Source organism: Ailuropoda melanoleuca, chromosome 7 (assembly GCF_002007445.2).
Source record: "Ailuropoda melanoleuca isolate Jingjing chromosome 7, ASM200744v2, whole genome shotgun sequence".
NCBI classification, from domain to species: domain Eukaryota; kingdom Metazoa; phylum Chordata; class Mammalia; order Carnivora; family Ursidae; genus Ailuropoda; species Ailuropoda melanoleuca.
The window spans coordinates 54,920,846-54,940,307 of NC_048224.1; the positions used below are offsets into that span (position 1 = coordinate 54,920,846).

The 19,462-nt window shown below is 49.8% G+C and overlaps 1 protein-coding gene across 1 annotated transcript in view; it reads left to right on the top strand.

Annotated features, from left to right (window-relative positions):
- Positions 1 to 278: 278 nt before the first annotated feature.
- HMCN2 (hemicentin 2) overlaps positions 279 to 19,462 on the top strand; it is a 139,923-nt gene continuing 120,739 nt past the window's right edge. Inside the window, exons 1-2 of the mRNA XM_034663740.1 lie at positions 279 to 534; positions 18,523 to 18,593. Coding sequence (XP_034519631.1) covers positions 285 to 534; positions 18,523 to 18,593 — 321 coding nt within the window. The 5' untranslated portion in view covers positions 279 to 284. The remainder of the gene's footprint in view (positions 535 to 18,522; positions 18,594 to 19,462) is intronic.

The window sequence follows — 19,462 nt, forward strand, 5'->3', positions numbered from 1 at the left end:
GGTCTGGACGGGCGAACGGCAGGGCCGGGAAAATTTGAGTCACGGTGGGGGGAGCGCAGGAGGCGGGCCGTGACCCTGAACGGGGTGGGCTCTAGGCCCCGCCTCGGGCTCCCAGCAGGGGGACCCGCCGCGAGCCCGCGTCCCGCACGCACCGGCCCGACGGAGCGAGACGCCGCGCTGCTGCCGTGCCTGGGCGGCCGCTGTGTGTCCGGGACCCTTCGCGCTCGCAGCCACCCGCGCGCCTCCACCGCTGCGGCCGCCGCCGGTCGCCCCCGCTCAGCACGATGCCCCGGGCGCAGCTCCTGCCTCTGCTGCTGGCGGTCTCCGCGGCGGCGGCTGCGGTCAGCGAGCCCGGGCCGGCGCTGCCCCTTCCCACGGGGGACGCCACCCTGGCCATCGTCTTCGATGTCACCGGCTCCATGTGGGACGACCTGATGCAGGTGCTCGACGGCGCCTCACGCATCCTGGAGAGCAGCCTGAGCCGCCGCAGCCAGGCCATCGCCAACTACGCGCTGGTGCCCTTCCACGACCCAGGTAGCGCCCCCGCGTCCCCCCCACCCCGGGCGCCCTGGCGTGGGGCGCTCACCCGCCCCCCGCCGGCGATCGCGCCCCGGGCGCACCTGGCGGTCCGCACACCGCTCCGCCGGGCGGGGGCGCCTTCTCGACACATTCGCGTCCGCGGTCGGGCACCTGGGGAAGCCGCTTCTTGCTTGCCCGGGGGAACCCGCGGTCTCCCTCTCCTGCGCCTCCGGGATAGCCGGCGGCTGCCTAGTCGGGCTAGTGACCGAGAGCGGCGGACACGCGTTCAGATGCCGTGCCGCCACCTCTTAGCTGTGTGTCTTAAGCAGGTGACCTCACCTTCCTGAGCCTCGCTTTCCTCATTTATGAACCTGGGTGAGAAACTGTCCCCAACACTTGCTGAGACGCGTTCCTGCTCAGGGCCAGGCACCCGATGATGAGGTTTGCGTTTTTACTTTTTGTTAATTCTTAGAATTTGCTCCCAGCACGGGCTTCAGAGGCCAAAAGAGCCCCCAAAGGCAGGCAGACGCACCCTGCCTCGTTTTACCCCTGACCTGTTTTCCCTAGGAAAACAGCAGCTCATCCAGGTCTCCTCCAGCTCCCCGATTCTCAAGGCCAGATCCTCACCCTCGCGCGCAGCACCTGGTCCCCTGCAGCCACTTGACTTTCAGCTCAGTGTTAGGGGCATGGCCTTGAAAGGGTCCCTGGGAGACCCCACTGCGGGGAGCAAGCTTCAGGGAAACAGCTGCTGAGTAATGCTGCAGCCCTCCGACCTTCTGAGTAGGGGCACTGCTTTTTGGTCAACAGTTTTTGATGAAAAATGTCAGACTTCGAGCAAAATGTGTGGGAAGCCGGGAGTACGTTGAACACCTGTCTACCCGCCATCCAGATCCTATGATTAATATTTTACTGTTTGCTTTATCACACGTCTCTCCATCTAGCCGCCTCTCTACCCAGAATAGCTTTATAAAGCCAAAAAATAAAATAAAAATGGTAGATTCCTTGCCAAATGGTACTACAGAGCTCCTCAGGCTGAGAAAATACCCAGTGACCCATGGCTCTATGAGATAGTAAGCCTTTTTAGAAGAATTTGCCTTTATCAATCACAACCGTGTCACAGAGCTTTGCAAAATGCGCAACAGTGGGTGTGACTTGATCTGGTGCAGTCCTCAGGCTGGGTTTGGAGGTCCTTCTGCTTCCAGGAGTTCTGGGTTCTGGAGGGCTCTGCAGCTCAAAGCCCAGAGGCTGGGGGGGGGTGTCTAGAAAAATATTTCTGGGAACAAAAGAATAGCTCCCCCCTCGGGGTCGGGGTGGGGGGGCAACAAGGTTGGGAGAGTTGTGAGACCCAGGGGTGTGGGGTGTGTCCTGGGGCTTCAGCTCAGACTATCCTCTATCCCCCCAGTACTCTCTCTCCCTTTCTGGATCATTCTTGGACTTCCAAAGACATCACACTGAAAGAGCTGAGAGATCATCCGATCCACCCCTTCTCTTACAGATGGAGAAACCAAGGCTCAGGACACGGATGGGGCTTACCCAAAGCCACCTGCCAGGATGATGTCATTTCTGATTCATAACCCACATTTGTCTCCCAAATGCTTGGCTGTAGTCGCAGGGCAGGAGAGCAGGCTGCTGGAGCCAGGCTTAGTGTCCCGGGGTCCGGGCTGGGGCTCCTGAGGGCTGTTCCCCTGCCTCCCTCTAACTGTGGGCTTCCTGAAGCCCCCCCCCCACAAGTCTTTCCTCCCTTCTCTGGATGCTGAGCAGGTGTGCGACTTTCTGACTTTCACTGCATCCTCAAAATCGCCCGTCCTCCTGCCCCGTTCCCCAAACCATCCTTCCTACAGACACACCCCAGTCCAAGTGCAGAGGGGCTCCTCTGTGTTTAGTGAGCTGGTTCTGTGTGCACAGCCTTTGTGAGGCTCCCAGTGTGAAGGGGGGCAGGCTTCCCTGCAAGGAGCAGGCATCCTGCTGGGGACAGGCAGGTGGAGAGTAGAATGTGTCACATGCGAGCTCCAGTACCAGCTCCTGACTATGGGTCAGCAGGGGAGGGTCCTGACCAAAGGCTCTCCGAGGAAGCAGTGACGTTGGAGCAGGGCTTGAACACCAATGAGTGTGTATCGGCTTTTGACTATTCGCCTGCCCGGTGCTAGGTGCTGGTAGTGCAGGGGGGTGGCGGGCTCCCTGAGCACATGGAGCTTGCGGGGGCGTGGCTGAAGTGTAGGGACAGGTGTGGGGGGGGAGGGAAGGAGGAGTGAAATGGGGGGGTGGGAAAGGCGAGATTGGTCCTGGCTCTGACTTGAGGACTGGGGGTTTGGAGCACTTAAATTTCCTTCTATGGGCAGCGAGCAGCCACTGAGGGTTTCTGAGCAGGGATTGGTCTGTGGTTTAGGTTTGGCTGGCTTTTAAATCAGCCAGTGGAGTTCCCTTTGGTGGGAGAGGAGCTTCAGAACTAGGGCTTTTAGCTGATGATTGAGGCCCCTAAGGCTGTAGCTGTAGAAGGCTTTCTTAAAGGAAACCCCCATCCTAAACCCCGAGGACCAGTCTTCGCAGGGCACCTATCAGTGACTCTGGACTGCACGTGTTTGGAGAGAAACCAGGACCCGGGCTTTGGAAGTATTTTTAAAGTTTTTAAATGAAAAAAATGGTATGTTCCCAAACTAGAAAGTTAGCATTTTGTTAATGGTTTCATTTTGGCTAAAAATGTAGCCCATTATCAGGTTTTCATTATGAAAATGTTGCAAAAAAAAACCAAAACAAAACACTCTCATGTGCAAATCTTTCTATCTCTGGTTTTTCCGCAGGGTTAAGCTTCTCGAAGTGGAATTCCTAGGCCATTTTTATTTTTTATTTATTTTTAAATTGTTTTTTTTTTTNTGTTTTTATTTTTTTTAAAGATTTTTTTATTTATTTATTCGACAGAGATAGAGACAGCCAGCGAGAGAGGGAACACAAGCAGGGGAGTGGGAGAGGAAGAAGCAGGCTCATAGCAGAGGAGCCTGATGTGGGGCTCGATCCCATAACGCCGGGATCACGCCCGAGCCGAAGGCAGACGCTTAACCGCTGTGCCACCCAGGCGCCCCTCCTAGGCCATTTTTAACACACCGAATGGGTGGGCAACTCTTCAATTTGTTTTCCAAGATGTTTCAGCAGTTTAAACTTCTACCAGAAGCTTCTGAGGGGCCAGTTTCAGGGCAGCCACCCCCAACGCTGGGAATTTAAGATAAAAACATTTTCCTCCCTAATTCAAAAGATGGAAAATATTTCAATTTCTAGTGAGGTTCAGTGCATTTCCAAATGTTCACTAGATTTTTTTTTTTTTTTTGGTGTGAATTTCTTCTTTTGCAAATTGTCGGTACCTTGTTTTCCCGTTGGGGTTTTAGTAGTTTTCTTATCAGTCAGTATGAGGACTTTAAAATTGATGGTATTAACTGTTTTTTGTTATGTGGTTAATATTTTTCCTGATTGTTTGCCTTTTATAATTGTCTGTGATTCCCACTGGTCTGAAATTATTTATTTATCTATCTATCTATTTATTTTTTCGGTGGTCTGAAATTTTAAATGTTATGTAGCAAAATCTATTGACTTTTTCCCTTTGTAATTTCTTCACCTACATGCTTAGAAAGATTATTTCCCCCCATCACAAAATCAGTTAGGTATATGTTCCAGATTTTTTCCACTGGTTTTCTGCTTATATTTAAATCTTTAACCCAGAATTTTTTAAAAAGTTGGTATAAAAAGTAATCTAATGTAGGGGCGCCTGGGTGGCTCCGTCTTTAGGCGTCTGCCTTCGGCTCAGGGCGTGATCCCGGCGTTCTGGGATCGAGCCCCACATCAGGCTCCTCCGCTATGAGCCTGCTTCTCCCTCTCCCACTCCCCCTGCTTGTGTTCCCGCTCTTGCTGGCTGTCTCTCTCTCTGTCAAATAAATAAATAAACAAACAAATAAATAAATATCTTTAAAAAAAAGTAATCTAATGTAATTCTTCCAGGATGGGATAATCGTTCAGGTACATTTTATCAAACAATCCTCCTTTTTTTTTTTTTTCCATTTATTTGGATCCTGCGTTTATCCCAAATTACTTTATCAAGAATATATCTGGGCTTTCCTTTCTGTTTCGTTATATGGCAATTCTTGTGCCAAGAGCATGTTATATTCATCATTTGGCTGTACAGTATGTGCTAATAAGGCAAACCCTTCCTCATATTCTTTTTTCTTAAAAAAAAAATTTTTCCCCAGGGGGTCCTGGGTGACTTAGTCGGTTAAGCATCTGACTTTTGAGCTGAAGCTCAGGTCTTGATCTCAGGGTCGTGAGTTCAAGCCCCATGTTGGGCTCCATGAGCTTACTTTAAATCAATCAATCAATCAATTTTTTTTTTTTTGCTTTTTTAGTCCCCCCAGCTTACTGAGATGTAATTGACACATAGGATCGGGTTAGTTTAAGGTATGCCACATGTTGATTTGATATATTTATTTATTGCAAAATGATTACCACCATAGCATTAGCTAAACATCGTTTGTGTCACTTATTTACCATTTCTTTTTTGTGGTGAGAACATTTAATATCTACTCTTTGGCAACATTCAAGTGTATGACACAGTATTAGCTGTCATCACTATGCTGTACATCAGCTCTCCAGAATCCATTTACCTTCCAAGTGGAAGTTTCTATCCCACTTCTCCCATCCCCCAGCCCCTGGTAACCAGCACTCTACTCTCTGTTTCTGAGTTAGGCTTTTTCAGATCCCAGATGTAAGTGAGAGCCTACAGTATTTGTCTTTCTCTGTCTGACTTTCTTCACTTAGCATAATGCCCGCAGGGTCCCTCCATGCTATTGCAAATGGCAGGATTTCCTTTCCCTGGCTGGATAATATTCCAGTATTCCATAATATTCCATTCTGTGTGTATATATACCACATCTTTATCTGTTCATCTTGATGGTTTAAAAAATTTTTAGGGGTGCCTGGCTGGTTCAGTCAGTGGAGCGTGTGACTCTTGATCTCGGAGTTGTGAGTTCGAACCCCACATTGGGTATAGAGATCACTTAAAAAAATAAAAATTCTTAAAAAATTATTTAATAAACTTTTAATTTTAGCACAGTTTTATTTTAGTATTACAGATTTATTGCAAAGCTCGTACAGAGGTTCCCATATGCCCAGCACCTACTTTTCCCTGTTATTAACATCTCACATTACTGTACTTACATTACATTTATCACAATTAACCAACAAATATCAATGTGTTATTAACTAACATCCGTTCTTTATTCAGATTTCCTCAGTTTTTCCTTAACGTCCTTTTCCTGAGCCCACCCAGGATCCTACATTACATTCGGTTGCCATGTCCCCTTAGGCTCCTTTGAATGTGATCATTTCTCAGACTTTGTTTTTGACGACCTGGACAGTTTCGGTGAGAATCACTCAGACGTTTTTCCCTCTGTCATGATCTGTCTGATGTTTTTCTCCAGTTAGACCGGCTGACGGGAGAGGGAAACCACAGAAGAGCAATGTCATTCTCATTATGCTCTGTCGAGGGTACATGTTATCAATATGACCGGTCATGGTTGATGTTGACCTTGATCACATGGCTGAGGTTGTCAGCTGTCTCCACTGTGAAGTTGCTCTTCTCTTTCTCTATTTCCAAACTGTCCTCTTTGTTTTCTTTTTTAAGATTTTATCTATTCAGGGGCGTCTGGGTGGCACAGCGGTTAAGCGTCTGCCTTCGGCTCAGGGCGTGATCCCGGCGTTGTGGGATCGAGCCCCACATCAGGCTCCTCCGCTATGAGCCTGCTTCTTCCTCTCCCACTCCCCGCTTGTGTTCCCTCTCTCGCTGGCTGTCTCTCTCTCTGTCGAATAAATAAATGAAAAATCTTAAAAAAAAAGATTTTATTTATTTATTTGAGAGAGAGATCATGAGCAGGGGGAGAGGGAGAAGCAGAGTCCCCACTGAGCAGGGAACCCGACTCGGGGCTCGATCCCAGGACCCTGAGATCATGACCTGAGCTGAAGGCAGGTGTTTAACTGACGGAGTCACCCGGGCGCCCCCATACTGTCCTCTTTGGAAGCAAGTCACTGTGTGCGGCCCATACTTAAGAAGTGGGACTTTGTGCTCCACCTTTCTGAGGATGGAGAGTCGGTGTAAATCATTTGGAATTCTTCACGAGAGAGTTGGCTCTTCCCCATTTATTCAGTCACTTCTGTATCTCAGTATGGACTCACAGATGGTTATTTTGTACTCTGGGTTATAACCCAGTACTGCTAACCAATACTACTTTATTTTGTCGCTCAGGTTTTCCAGCTTTGGTCATCGGAAGCTCTTTCTGTTGGCTTCTGTGTGCCTTTGACATGCCCCCATTGTGTGTGTGTGTGTGTGTGTTTTCAAGCACTGTTTTACTTTCCGGCACTACAAGATGTTCAGGACACATCTTACATATTTCCCGCTCCCATCCTAGATCTAAGAATTGATCCAAGAATCCCTGGCTCCTTTTCTTGAAAAAATGGTACTAGGAAGTAGGAGCTGAGTGCTAGGTGTACTGGGGGTCACTGCTTCTAGACCATGAGCTGACAGCAAGGAAGGGATGCTGCAGAGGAAACCCGTGTGTTACCTGTCTCTGTATTTCTATATGTTGCCATCTGTGTCTCCATTAAGCTGGACACGAGTTCGTGTGTTCGTTCTGATGTCTCCAACTCTGATTTTATTACCACGTAGATCATTCCAGCCTCCTCCTCTTGCTTATCTTATCTACAGCCTCCCACTCGGACAGTGACAAATCTGCTCCCACCACCCAGCATCCACCAAATGTTTACTTAAGGCTTCCGGTCCGGTATCCGGAGAAGTGGTTTTAGCCTTGTTAACTCGTACTCCACGGGAAGCAGCTTTATTAACTAGAGTCCCTCCTTTTGCCTTTAGTCCTGCACACTGTTTTATTTGCAGAGTGACACGCCAGTCCCTTATTCGTAATCTTCTTATTCATCTTCTTTATTTTCAAAATACTCTTGAACATATATTCTTTCAGAAGATGAACAGAAAAACTTAGCTTCCCCCCAAAAATTCCTGCTGTGATTTGGCTTGGAATTGTGTGAAAGCTCGATTTGGGGAAAATTGTCATTAAAAAAAAATTCAGTTGTTTCCATCTAGGACACACGCCTCTTCCTTTGTTCGCATATTTATTTCCTTTTGTAAAGATTTGTAATTTTTTTTCTTATAGGATCCACCCATTTCTTTTAAAGATCATTTCTAAGTATTTTGGTTTTTTGTTACTATTTTGACTAGGAAGTTTTTTCCATTACATTTTTTGCAAATGAGTATTGTTGGTATGTTGGAAAGCAATTCATTTTCATATATTTATTCTGTTTCCAACGTTCTTACTGAACTTGTCTTTTTTTTTTTTTTTTTTTTAACTACGTCTGTTTTTTTGGTAATGATTTGGGTTTCCTNGGCTGGCAACCATAGCCTGTTCAAATAATAATATTGTCTCACTTTTCCAATCATATATTTTACTTGTTTGAAATGTCTTGTGTTATTTATCAGCCAGAACTTTCAGAACAGCGATAAATACGCAGACGATGGCTGTGGTCGCTCTTGCCCTGCCTTGCTTCTGATTGTGCGCTGCTCTGGGGTGCTGGCTCTTAGTTTGAGGTTTTCTTCAACAAGTGAACGAAGATGATGCTTTCATTCCTAGTTTACTAAGGGTTAAAAAAAATAACACCAAACAACACCCCAAAACAAAACAAAACAAAACAAAAAACCCTGGACAGGGAGGAGTGCTGAATTTTAGCCAGTGGCTTTCTGGCTTTGTTGAGATATTTGTAAGCTCTTTCTCCCGTTGACCTATTGATGGGATTCCTTCATTTTTAACGACTTCCACATTCCCTGTATAAGCCCTGCTCGGTCACGGATGATTCTTTCCTATCCAGCTGGATCCCATTGGCCAGGGTTTTGTTTGGGGAGTTTTGCATTTTGTTATAGCGTGTCTGATCAGTAAGGGACATTCTCTCTGTGTGCCTTTTGGCAAGTGTTGGCATCAGGGCTTAGTTAGCTCTTTCTGTTTAACAACTTAAATTATTAAGCTTTCTCCCCAGATTGCAAAAGTTTTTTTCAGGTTTATTGATTTACTTTTGTAGTCATCTCTCCGCCCAACGTGGGGCTCGAACTCATGACCCTGAGATCAAGGGCCACACACTCCACCGGCTGAGCCAGCTAGGCCCCAAGTTGTAAAATTAATATGCGCTTGTAAAATATTCTAATAATATGACTCTCAAGGGATGCGAACACTTTTAATCATTTTGCATCCTTCCGGACTCTGTGTGTCTGTGTGTGTATAATCCACTCACACACACACACACACACACCCCACACACACACTTACTTTTTTATGACATAAAAAATGGAATTATGCAGCACATACTGTTTTGCAACTTGCTTTTCTTCCCTACGCGACACACCGCTTTGCATTTTGATAGCTATCACGGAACTGCCCTCCAAAAAGTCTCTACCCTCCTGCTGTCCTACAACAGAGTATGAGACTGCATTTTCCCCCACACCACACCTTGCTGGCATCTAGGGACATCATTCTTCCCTTTTTTGCTAATTTGCTAGGTGTGAAATGGTGTCCCATTTTAACTTGCCTATGTTTGATTGTTAGTTTGAGCATCTTCTCTGGGCCGCCAGGTGCACCGTCAGCTTGCCTCGGGGAAGAGGAGTGTTAGTCGGTCAGGGGCAAGGAGCAGGTAGGCCAGAGTGTTCAACTCACAGCGTGGCCTGTGAGCTGGGCGGCTCGGCCTCTGGCTGCAGATTGTGTGTGTGTGTGTGTGTGTGTGTGTGTGTGTGTGTGTACCGTCACCCTGGAGCGACGTTGCTGTGAACCAACCACTCATCATGAAATAGATGTGATACACTCTTGCTCTGAGGGCAGAGTCCAGCCCTTTGGCCTGGCCCGTGCTTCTCTCCTTGGAGGCTGGGGGTTCTGAGTTGCCTGTGAGCTGTAAGCTGGATTAAGCTCATTGCTTGCATTGATGGCACCTTATCCAAGGACGGTGTTCCCACCTGGGCTTTCCAGGCATGAGTCTGTGCAGGGCAGGGGTGCAAAGAGAAAGATAGGCTGGGGATGCCTTTGAGAGGAGGAGCGACAGGGTAAGGATGTAGTGGGTCTGAGGGCAGGAGTCTGCCTGAAGGGGCTGGGGTGGGCTGGGTACACTAGTCTGGTCCCCAGGGATCCCTGACAGACCCATTATTCACTCGCTCAATAGGTGAGTCATCAAAGGGTGACCACGGGCCAGGCAGGTGCCAGCTTGCCTGGCCACCTTCAGTCCAGCCCAGCCCACGGCAAAGGGCCAAGTTCATGAGCCATAGTGTGGTCCCTCATACAAAGAGGCCCTGGCTGCTCTGAGAGGTGGGGATATAGAAGTGATGTTTGAGCTGAGGTGGAGAGGAGCTGGGTGGGTAGGGGAGAGCCCGGATGGGTTGGGGAAGAGCACTCCAGGCTGAGGGAAGAGCAGAAACAATGGCTCTGAGGCTGCCGGGAATGTGGATGTGACCTCTCCTTGAAGACAGCAGGGATTGGCTGATGTGGACACTCAGGGCTGGGCCCGGATCCACTGGGGTGTTCAGGGCAAGGGGCACTCCTGAGAAGGCCTTCAGGGGCATCAGATTCTAGACTCCTAGACACGAAGGAGGAGGTGGAGGAAGGTCCTGGGGCCATTTTGGTTCTTTGGACAGAGCCACTTGCCCAGCTGTTTCCTGCCCCGCCATGTCTGTCCTTTGTGGGTATTTTCAAGGGAATCACATTCACCCAGCCCAGGCTGAGGAACTTTGGGATTCTAACAAGCTAGACTTCATTTTCTCCAGCCCCTGCCCTAGAAATGGGAAGACTATGTCCCAGAGAGGGGATGTAGTTTGCCCACGATCATGGCAGACCATGGGACCCTGCCTGGGGACGCTGCAGCTGGAGGACGGGGGCAGGTGCGAACCCAGAATTGGCCCCAGGATTCAAGCCCTGCTTTCAAGGAGGAAGGGGGCAGGGCAGGCCCCGGGAAGAGTCCATGACATGAAGTCTTTCTGTGGCTGGACCTCTGGTGCCTGGCTGTGGTCCTGACCATCTCCACTGAGGCACAGGATTCTGGGTAAGGGGCTGGAGCATCTCCTGAGTGAAGGGCTGGGTGCGATCGTGTGCGTGATCCCCGCACGTCCCAGAGGCTCCGCACCCTTCTCTGGAGGAGCGGAAAAAAATCTGCCTGAGGCGAGATGGTTCCGGGCCAGGCTTCTGGGGCTCAGATGCTCAAGGGCAACCCAAGTGGAGCCAAGGTCATGGGTTTAATGATTTTTGCAGCCTGCCGGCGGGCCCTGCTCAGAGGGACTGCACGCCACATCTGCCCAGCTGTTTGGCAAGTGCCCACCTTCCGTCATGAGCCTCTCTCCCCCTCCAGGAACACGAATGAGGGACTAGGGAACAAGGGAATGAGTTCTGAGTATCTGCAGCTTGGCAGCGGCTGAGATCTTGAACGTGGGGCGAGACAGATCAGCTTTGAATCCCGCCTCCATGGCTTCTGCAGTCTAAGACCTTGGGCAGGTCACTTCACCTCCCCGGGCCTCAAATTCTCATCTGTGAAATGGGGATAATAATACACAGTCGACTTCTTTGGTTTTTGTTTGTGTTTTTTTTTCTAAGTGAATGTGTGCCAAGTGCAGAGAACACCACCTGATGTGTACTAAGTATTAAAACAGTTAATCGTATTAAAATATTAAAATACCATCACCATCACCACCACGGTTTTTGGAGGCAGCATAGCCAGTGACAAAGGGTACAGGCTTTGGAGCCAAGCAAGTGGATTTCATGTTGTTCTAGGTTGATTCGTGCCCTTCCTAGAACCTCAGCATATGACCTCAGTTGGAAATAGGATCACTGAAGATGTAATTAGTTGGGATGAGCTCCTACTGGAGTAGAGTGGGCCCTTCCTCCAGTATGACTGGTGCCCTCGTAGAAAGGAGGGACACAGAGCCAGCACAGGGAGAAGGCCCCATGACGACAGGGGGCAGAACTGGAGTATTTATGTGTTTACAAGTTGAGGAATGCCAAGGGTTGCTGGTATTTGCCTTCAGGGTGAGCATGGCCCTGCCAACACCCTGATTGTGGGCTGCTAGCCTAAGGACTGTGAGACGGGAAATTTCTGTTGTATAAAGCCACCGAGGTCGTGTTATTTTGTTACGGTGGCTCCAGGAAACCAGGACGGACATTAACTACCACTTACTAGCTGTTCGACCTTCACTAAGGACATTGTCTTCTCTCTAAGTCTTGGTGTCCTCAGTTGTAAAAGGGAGATATTAATAGAAGTCAGCTCAAGCCTGTAAAATAATAAGTGCTCAAGGCAGAGAAACTGCTGTAACCACCACCACCACCACCATCAATGTCACCATCACCATCACCACCACCATCATCAACATCACCACCACCATCACCATCAATGTCACCATCACCAACATCACCACCATCACCACCATCATTGCCACCATCACCGTCATCATTGTCACCATCAACATCACCACCATCACCACCATCATTGCCACCATCACCACCACCACCACCACCACTATCACCATCACCACCACCATCATCAACATCACCACCACCACCACCATCAATGTCACCATCACCAACATCACCACCATCACCACCATCATTGCCACCATCACCATCATCATCGTCACCACCACCATCAACATCACCACCATCACCACCATCATTGTCACCATCACCACCACCACCACCACCAATGTCACCATCACCACCACCATCATCAACATCACCACCACCACCACCATCAATGTCACCATCACCAACATCACCACCATCACCACCATCATTGCCACCATCACCATCATCATCGTCACCACCACCATCAACATCACCACCATCACCACCATCACCACCATCAATGTCACCATCACCACCACCATCACCAACATCACCACCACCACCATCAATGTCACCATCACCACCACCATCACCAACATCACCACCATCACCACCATCATTGCCACCATCACCGTCGTCATCGTCACCACCACCATCAACATCACCACCATCACCACCACCACCACCATCAATGTCACCACCACCATCACCAACATCACCACCACCACCACCATCATCACCACCACCACCACCATCAATGTCACCATCACCACCATCATTGCCACCATCACCATCATCATCAACATCACACCACCACCATCAACATCAGTGTCAACATCACCACCACCATCAACGTCAGCATCACCACCACCAGCCCTAGCATCATCAATATCATGCTAGGAAGGGCAGCATGCTACGATGTAAGGTGATCAGACCTTTTGGCCAGAGCCATCCCTGCCTGGACTGGGTGAAAGAAGGAGATCAAGAGGGTCTCAAGAGACCCCTTTCAGTGGGTAAACTCTCAGGGGGCCATGTCAAGTATCCTAACCTCTCCTGCCCCGTCCTGCCACCTCGCTCTGTCCTGCTGGAAGATGGGTCTTGAAATGGTCATCCTGCTGAGAGCGCCCTGTCCTGGTGGGGTTTCAGGATGGTGAGTGATGATGTGCAGCGGGTCCTGGGAATGGCAGAGGAAGCCATGGGCCAGTGTTAATTAATGACAAGAGGGCATCCATCTCTGGCCTGCTGCCTGCAGCTGTGGATGGGTGGGTGGCTGGGAGAACAGGTGTCAGGGAGACCTCCCTATCCCCAGCCCTTTCTTTGCATCTTGGAAGCCAGTCCTGCCTTGGAATGATGGGACCAGTCATCGTAACACCCCGTGCCTGGAACCAGCTTGGAGATGATCTACTCAGCAAAGGAAGAAATCCCAGATTCCTCTGTGTGTGTGTGTGCGCGTGCATGTGTGTGCGTGTGTGTGTGTGTGTGTGTGTGTAAATGTGTAGTCTCAGAAGTTGAGGCATTAAAACCCTTGCCTTCAGTCTTTGCTGGGGTCCTGTCCTCTGTCTCGAGAGCGGTCACGGACACTCTTGTCCATCTGGCCAGCCCTTCCTCCATATGGCCAACTCCTCTGCATGCCCCAAATAACCACATTAGTTCCCTGCTCCACTTCGTATCGGTTTCTCTGGGAGATGGGCAGCAGCGTGTTGGAGTGGGAGGGCCTGGGGACCCGGTGGGCTTGGCCTTCAGCACATGCTTGCTGACTATTGACTGTACGCCTGGTGTTGTTCTGGGACAGGTTATAAAGAGAAATGAAACCTTGTCCTGACCTGGAGCTGCTCAGACAATATGGAATTCAAATGTATTTATTCCGTCACTCACTGGGCCCGCATTTATGGAGTGCTTACATGTGCCAGGCACTGAACTTGGCCCGAGGCCTACACGGGTGAACAGGAGAAGGGGTCACTGTCCGTGTGATGTCTCTGGGTAACTCTTGCACCAGATCTTCCCAGCTGACCTTGAGGGACTGACTCCCTTCTCCTCTCTGGGCTTCAAGTTTCTCCAGCCTTAAAAAGGTGGGGTCTTTGGATCTCTTTATCTTCAACTTTGTTACGTTTGGCCCATAGGTTTGTGGTCCGAATTGGTTTTTCCCAAGTCCATTCTTGCCAGAGACAGGATGATGGAGTCTGTGGGAGGCAGAATGAATGGCCCCCCAAAGATGTGCGTGTCCTAATCCACGGAATCATGTAACTCTGTTACTGGACACAGCAGAAGGGGCTTCGCATGTATAGTTAAGTTAGGGATCTTTTTTTTTTTTTTAAGATTTTATTTATTTATTTGACAGAGAGAGAGAGACAGCCAGCGAGAAAGGGAACACAAGCAGGGGGAGTGGGAGAGGAAGAAGCAGGCTCACAGCGGAGGAGCCTGATGTGGGGCTTGATCCCAGGACCCCAGGATCATGCCCTGAGCCGAAGGCAGACACTTAACGACTGAGCCACCCAGGCGCCCCTAAGTTAGGGATCTTGAGATGGACAGGTTATCGTGGATTATCTGGATGGGCTCACAGTCATCACAAGCCTCCTTGTAAGGGGGTGCAGGGGGGTCAGAGTCCGAGGAGATGTGGCAGAGAAGCAGAGGGTAGCGAGAGAGACCCTGGAAGATTCTCTGTTGCAGGCTTTGTGATGGAGAAGGGCCACGATCCAAGGAGTGTGGGCGGCCTCTCAAAACTGGAAAAATCAAGGAAGCACATTTTCCTGTAGGGCCTCCAGAAGGGACACAGCCCAGCTGATACCTTGAGTCGAGGGCTTCTGACCTTCAGAAATGATGTGTGTTGTTTTAAGACGCTGAGTTTGTAATAATTTATGAAAGCAGCAATAGGAAACTAATACGGAGGCCAACCTTAAAATCCTTTCCAGGCTTTCCAGTTCAGGGGATCCTCCCTGGCTCCTGAAATGTTCCAAGTGCGTGTGTCAGCCATATAGTCACTGGCCCTCAGCAGGAGCTGGCCGCGTGCTTGGGACATAAGGAGGTTGGATGAGGATGTCATGGAGCATTGCTGAGGGGTGTGGGGGAATCAGGATGGGCGATTTCCCAGAGTGCAGACCCTACTAGAACAGCCTTGGCGTTGGAAGGTACGGTGGGTCTGGAATCCTCCCTGCCCTCTACCACCGGGCCGCCCACTTTGGGTTTCTCAATCCAATAAAGTTGTTAAAAGAAAAAAAAAAACTAGAAGGAAAGAAAAACAGAAAGAATTGACATAGGTGCCCAACATTTTATCTTACCAGGTAGCACCATGAACAGAACCAGCTCCCCTGAACAATGACTGTCCCTCCACGAAAGAGAGAAATCATCACCGCCCCCCGCCCCCAGGGAGGAAGAGCATAGACTGTCCTTTCCAACTGCCGCTTTATTTGTGATAACACGTCACCAATTTTATTATTCTCATGTTGCCGCAAATGGGAGAAAATGTGGTCAGCCAAGCCCTGGGCCAGCGTTGGGAACCGAGGGTAGCTGAGGTCACTAGACCATGATGGGGGAGGGTGGGGCCAGCCAGAGTCCGAGCTCAGCTCCCCTGGGGCTGCCCCGGGTTCACAGACCACGAGCAGTCGGTGTCCATTCTCCATGTGAGCAAAACTGGGCGCAGGCCAGCTTCCCTAGCATTGGCAGGTAGACGGATGAGTGGCTGGCCCATCTGGAGAAGGGGAGGACAGTTAGGAGGTTACCGAACTTGCTTCCAGAGTCTTTACAAACGTCCTTGCCTGGGACCCAGTAATTGTGCTCATGGAAATATTCGCCGAGGCATCGACTGAGCTGATGTTTAACGCCACGGATCTAGAAGGTTCTTGGTAACGTCCTCATTATGAAAACTGGAAACACAGCAATGTGAGATCGAGCACGTCCGCTCTCAGTCGTTTGTACAAAGGAAAGACTGTGTAGCCATTAAAAATGGTTTTGAAACTGAGCATTTGGCCTTCTGGAAAGTTGCTCCAAGTATGTTGTTCGGTGAAAAGAATCAGGTTAAAAATAGTATGTTATTTATATTTCAGTAGAAATTCTGCGTAAAACGGTATGCATGCGTGTAAGAGGCAGCTTTACAAGTATGCATGAAACTGTTGAAGGTTATGTATAAAAATCAGAACGACTGTCTCTGGTTGGTAGAATTCCCTTCTCTTTCTGTGTGTCAGGAAATTCCATGTATAGTTCACAGGGAGCCGTTCTCAAGAGCTCGCTTTCTGGAGCTGTACAGACCCAGGCTCATCCCAGCCCTGCTGCTTACTGGCTGTGTGTCTTTGGGCAAGTGACTTGACCTCTCTAGGCTTCCGTGTTCTCCTCTGTAAAATATGGGTGAGACTGAGACCGACCCGGTGCCAGGGAGGATTCAGCGAGGTCATGCTCGGGAAGCATCTCGAAATGTGGACTAGGACTGATAAGTGCTTAGTAAACGTCAGTATCATTAGTGCCCCCCCCCTTTTAAACATCGAACATGTATTATCACGTAATAAGGAAAGAACCAACATTGAATAAAATTATTGCCTTTCTCCATCAAACTGGAGTTTGAGGACCTCAGGCTGGAACATGGGCGGCCACGTGGCCGTGTTTGCTGAGCCATTGCTGTGTACACGGGATTCATGAGGGGTCTGTCCCTCCCTGACCCCACTGCGTTCTCACAGTGATGCTTCTCAGCTAGGAGAGATCGTGCCTCATTTTACAGATGGGGAAACTGAGCCTGGGGACAGTGAAGTAGGGTCTGGAGGCCCCGTGGCTGAAGGATGGAGTCAGGATTCCAATCAGATCTGTCAGCAAAGGCTGAGGGTTTGGCTGAATCAGTTACTGCAGAGTTCAGAAAGTGGGAGGCCAGGGGGAAGGGGGGCTTGGTAAACACTGGAGCAGCCGAGGGAGGGGTGTTGGGTATGATGAGTAAATTCCAAACACAGAGGTAAAGACCCCCAGGGGGCGAATGGTTCCTAAAGCGTTGGGCAGAAGAGCTGGTGTCCGCCCTCTCCTTGAGAATTGTAGATGAATGCCGGATAATTCCATGGGCTTCCTTTCCTAAGAAGGACCCAGGTCAGTTGACTAGTCGATGAGCATAGGAATTTTTTTAGGGTGACTAGAATTTAGAATTCTTGAACTAAAAACAGTCTATGATTAGAGTTCACCAAGGGCTCAGATGAAATATTTTCCTAGGAGATTTGACATCCACGAACCTTGTGAAACCCCCTTCGTGCACACATCCACACGGAGAGTTGGGATTCTTGCCCTGTTTTTAGTGCCCTGATAGCCCTGTCTTATGCTAGAGGCGGCTCTCAATTACAGCTATTAAAAAAATCTCTTTATCAGGGAACATTTCAAATATATACAAAGTCAGCAGAGTAGTGTAATGAATCCCCACATCCCCCATCACCACGTATCAAAGCTGTTCTGCCATTCTTGTTCATCTGTAGCTCTTCCCACCCTCCACCCCCACTCCGTGATGATTGTTCTCTATAGTTTGGGCTTTAGGACGTGAGATTTACATACATTGAAATGCACAGACCTTTGCTTTGCACTTCGGAGAAACCGTATACCCGTGGAACCCACACTCCTATCCCACTGTAGAACATTTCTGCCTTCCCTGACAGTCCCTTTGTATCTCCGTAGCCCCCAGACAACCTCTGTTCTGATTTTTTCCACCTTAGATGAATCCTGCCTGTTCCAGAATTTCTATAAATGGAACCATAGAAATGTGCACTGTTCTGCGTCTGGCTTCCTTCGTGCGGCGTGATGTCTGTGAGAGTTGTCCGTGTGGTTGCCTGCGTTGGTAGCTTGTTCAGTTTTCTTGCTGAGCCGTGTTTGATTATATGACAAGACTACAGTTTATTTATCTGTTCATTGGTTGATGGACATTTGGCTGGCTTCCCGTCCTGGGCTGTTATGAATACAGCAGCTCTGAACATTTGAGTACAAGTCTTCGTGCGGACATATGTTTTCATTTCTCTTGGGTAAATACCTAGAAGTGAAATGACTGGATCTCATGGTATGTGCATGCTTAAGGTTTTAGGAAGTTCTGTTTGTCTTCCAAAGTGGTCGAACCATTTTGCATTGCCACCAGCAGCCGACAGAAGTTTCAGTTGCCCTGTGTCTTTGCCTACGTTTGCAATTGAACCCTGCTCTTTTAAATGAGCTAATATGTGGATGGAGTTTCTGGAAGATTTTCTTCTCATTGATCAGTCTGGTGTTGGACAGTTGTCTGTCTTTGTCTTTCAGAATTCCTTTCCCACTGATGGTGGTGGGTAGGGTGGTTGAGGGGCGGTTTCTAGGATAGCCATGGTCAGAAAAGATTGGGAACTGTGGTTTTACAGAGGAACTGGGGGTTTGCCCTCTGTCTCTCCTCTGTGCTCCCCTGGAGCTCTGGCCCTGGCTTGGAACAGGGTAGGGGGATGAGTGGCCTGGAAGACCTGGAAACTGCCCCCTGACAGCTCCCCCTTTGGTTGAGGGGGGGTCTCTGGGGCCCAGGTTTCACCTTCTTTCCTCCCTAGTAGCACATCTTATAACTGCTGCCCCACCCCATGGAGGTGGTGTCTCTGGGAATACAAGCCCACCTGGGACTCTCTCCCTCTCTTCCCTGCAGATATTGGCCCAGTGACCCTCACGGCAGACCCAGTGGTGTTTCAGAGAGAGCTGAGAGAACTCTATGTGCAGGTGGGCCGTCCCACCCCTGGCTGCCTGTCACCCGTNAGAGGTGGTGTCTCTGGGAATACAAGCCCACCTGGGACTCTCCCTCTCTTCCCTGCAGATATTGGCCCAGTGACCCTCACGGCAGACCCAGCGGTGTTTCAGAGAGAGCTGAGAGAACTCTATGTGCAGGTGGGCCGTCCCACCCCTGGCTGCCTGTCACCCGTTCCTTTCCCACTCCAAGCCTGAGGCCAAGGTCTTTGCCCCACTCAGGAGCCAAGATGGCGGCTTCCTGCTACTGTCATGACCGGTCTCCCAACACCGCCTCTGGCCTGCACCCCAGCTTGGGAATGCTGAAGATCCTGTACTTCTTGGGGTTCCTTCCTTTATTCAGTGACCCAAGTAGCTATGGGAGTCCCTGTGCCCCGCACATAGTAGGGTTTATTATTTAGTGAATGGATGAAGCAGTGGCAGGAAGAGGGTGTGGTAGTGGAAGGAGACCCCCAAAACCACCTGGGCTCCTTTGCCCTACTGAACACCCTGGTTCAGCGCCTGCCCCGCCCACTGAGAGCGGCAACTTTCTGAAGGCAGGGACCCCACCTATCTGTCTAATTCACGGCCAGGTCCTGCGGGGCTCTGAACAGGGCCTGGCAGGTAGATGAGACAGCTGGATGAGTGAACCCCGGAGAGAAGCATTACTGAAAAGTGACCACGTTCAAATCCTTCACTGGGCGAAGCCGGCGANGCTGGGCGAAGCCGGCGAGGCAGGACACGCTCCCTCCTGCAGAGCACAGCTCCTGTCCGTGGTCAGGGAGGGGGGGAGCATGTGCTGGTTTGGGGCTGATTCCAGGGCAGGCTACAGAGAGGATTTGGGGAGGCGGGTTTGAATGCTTTCC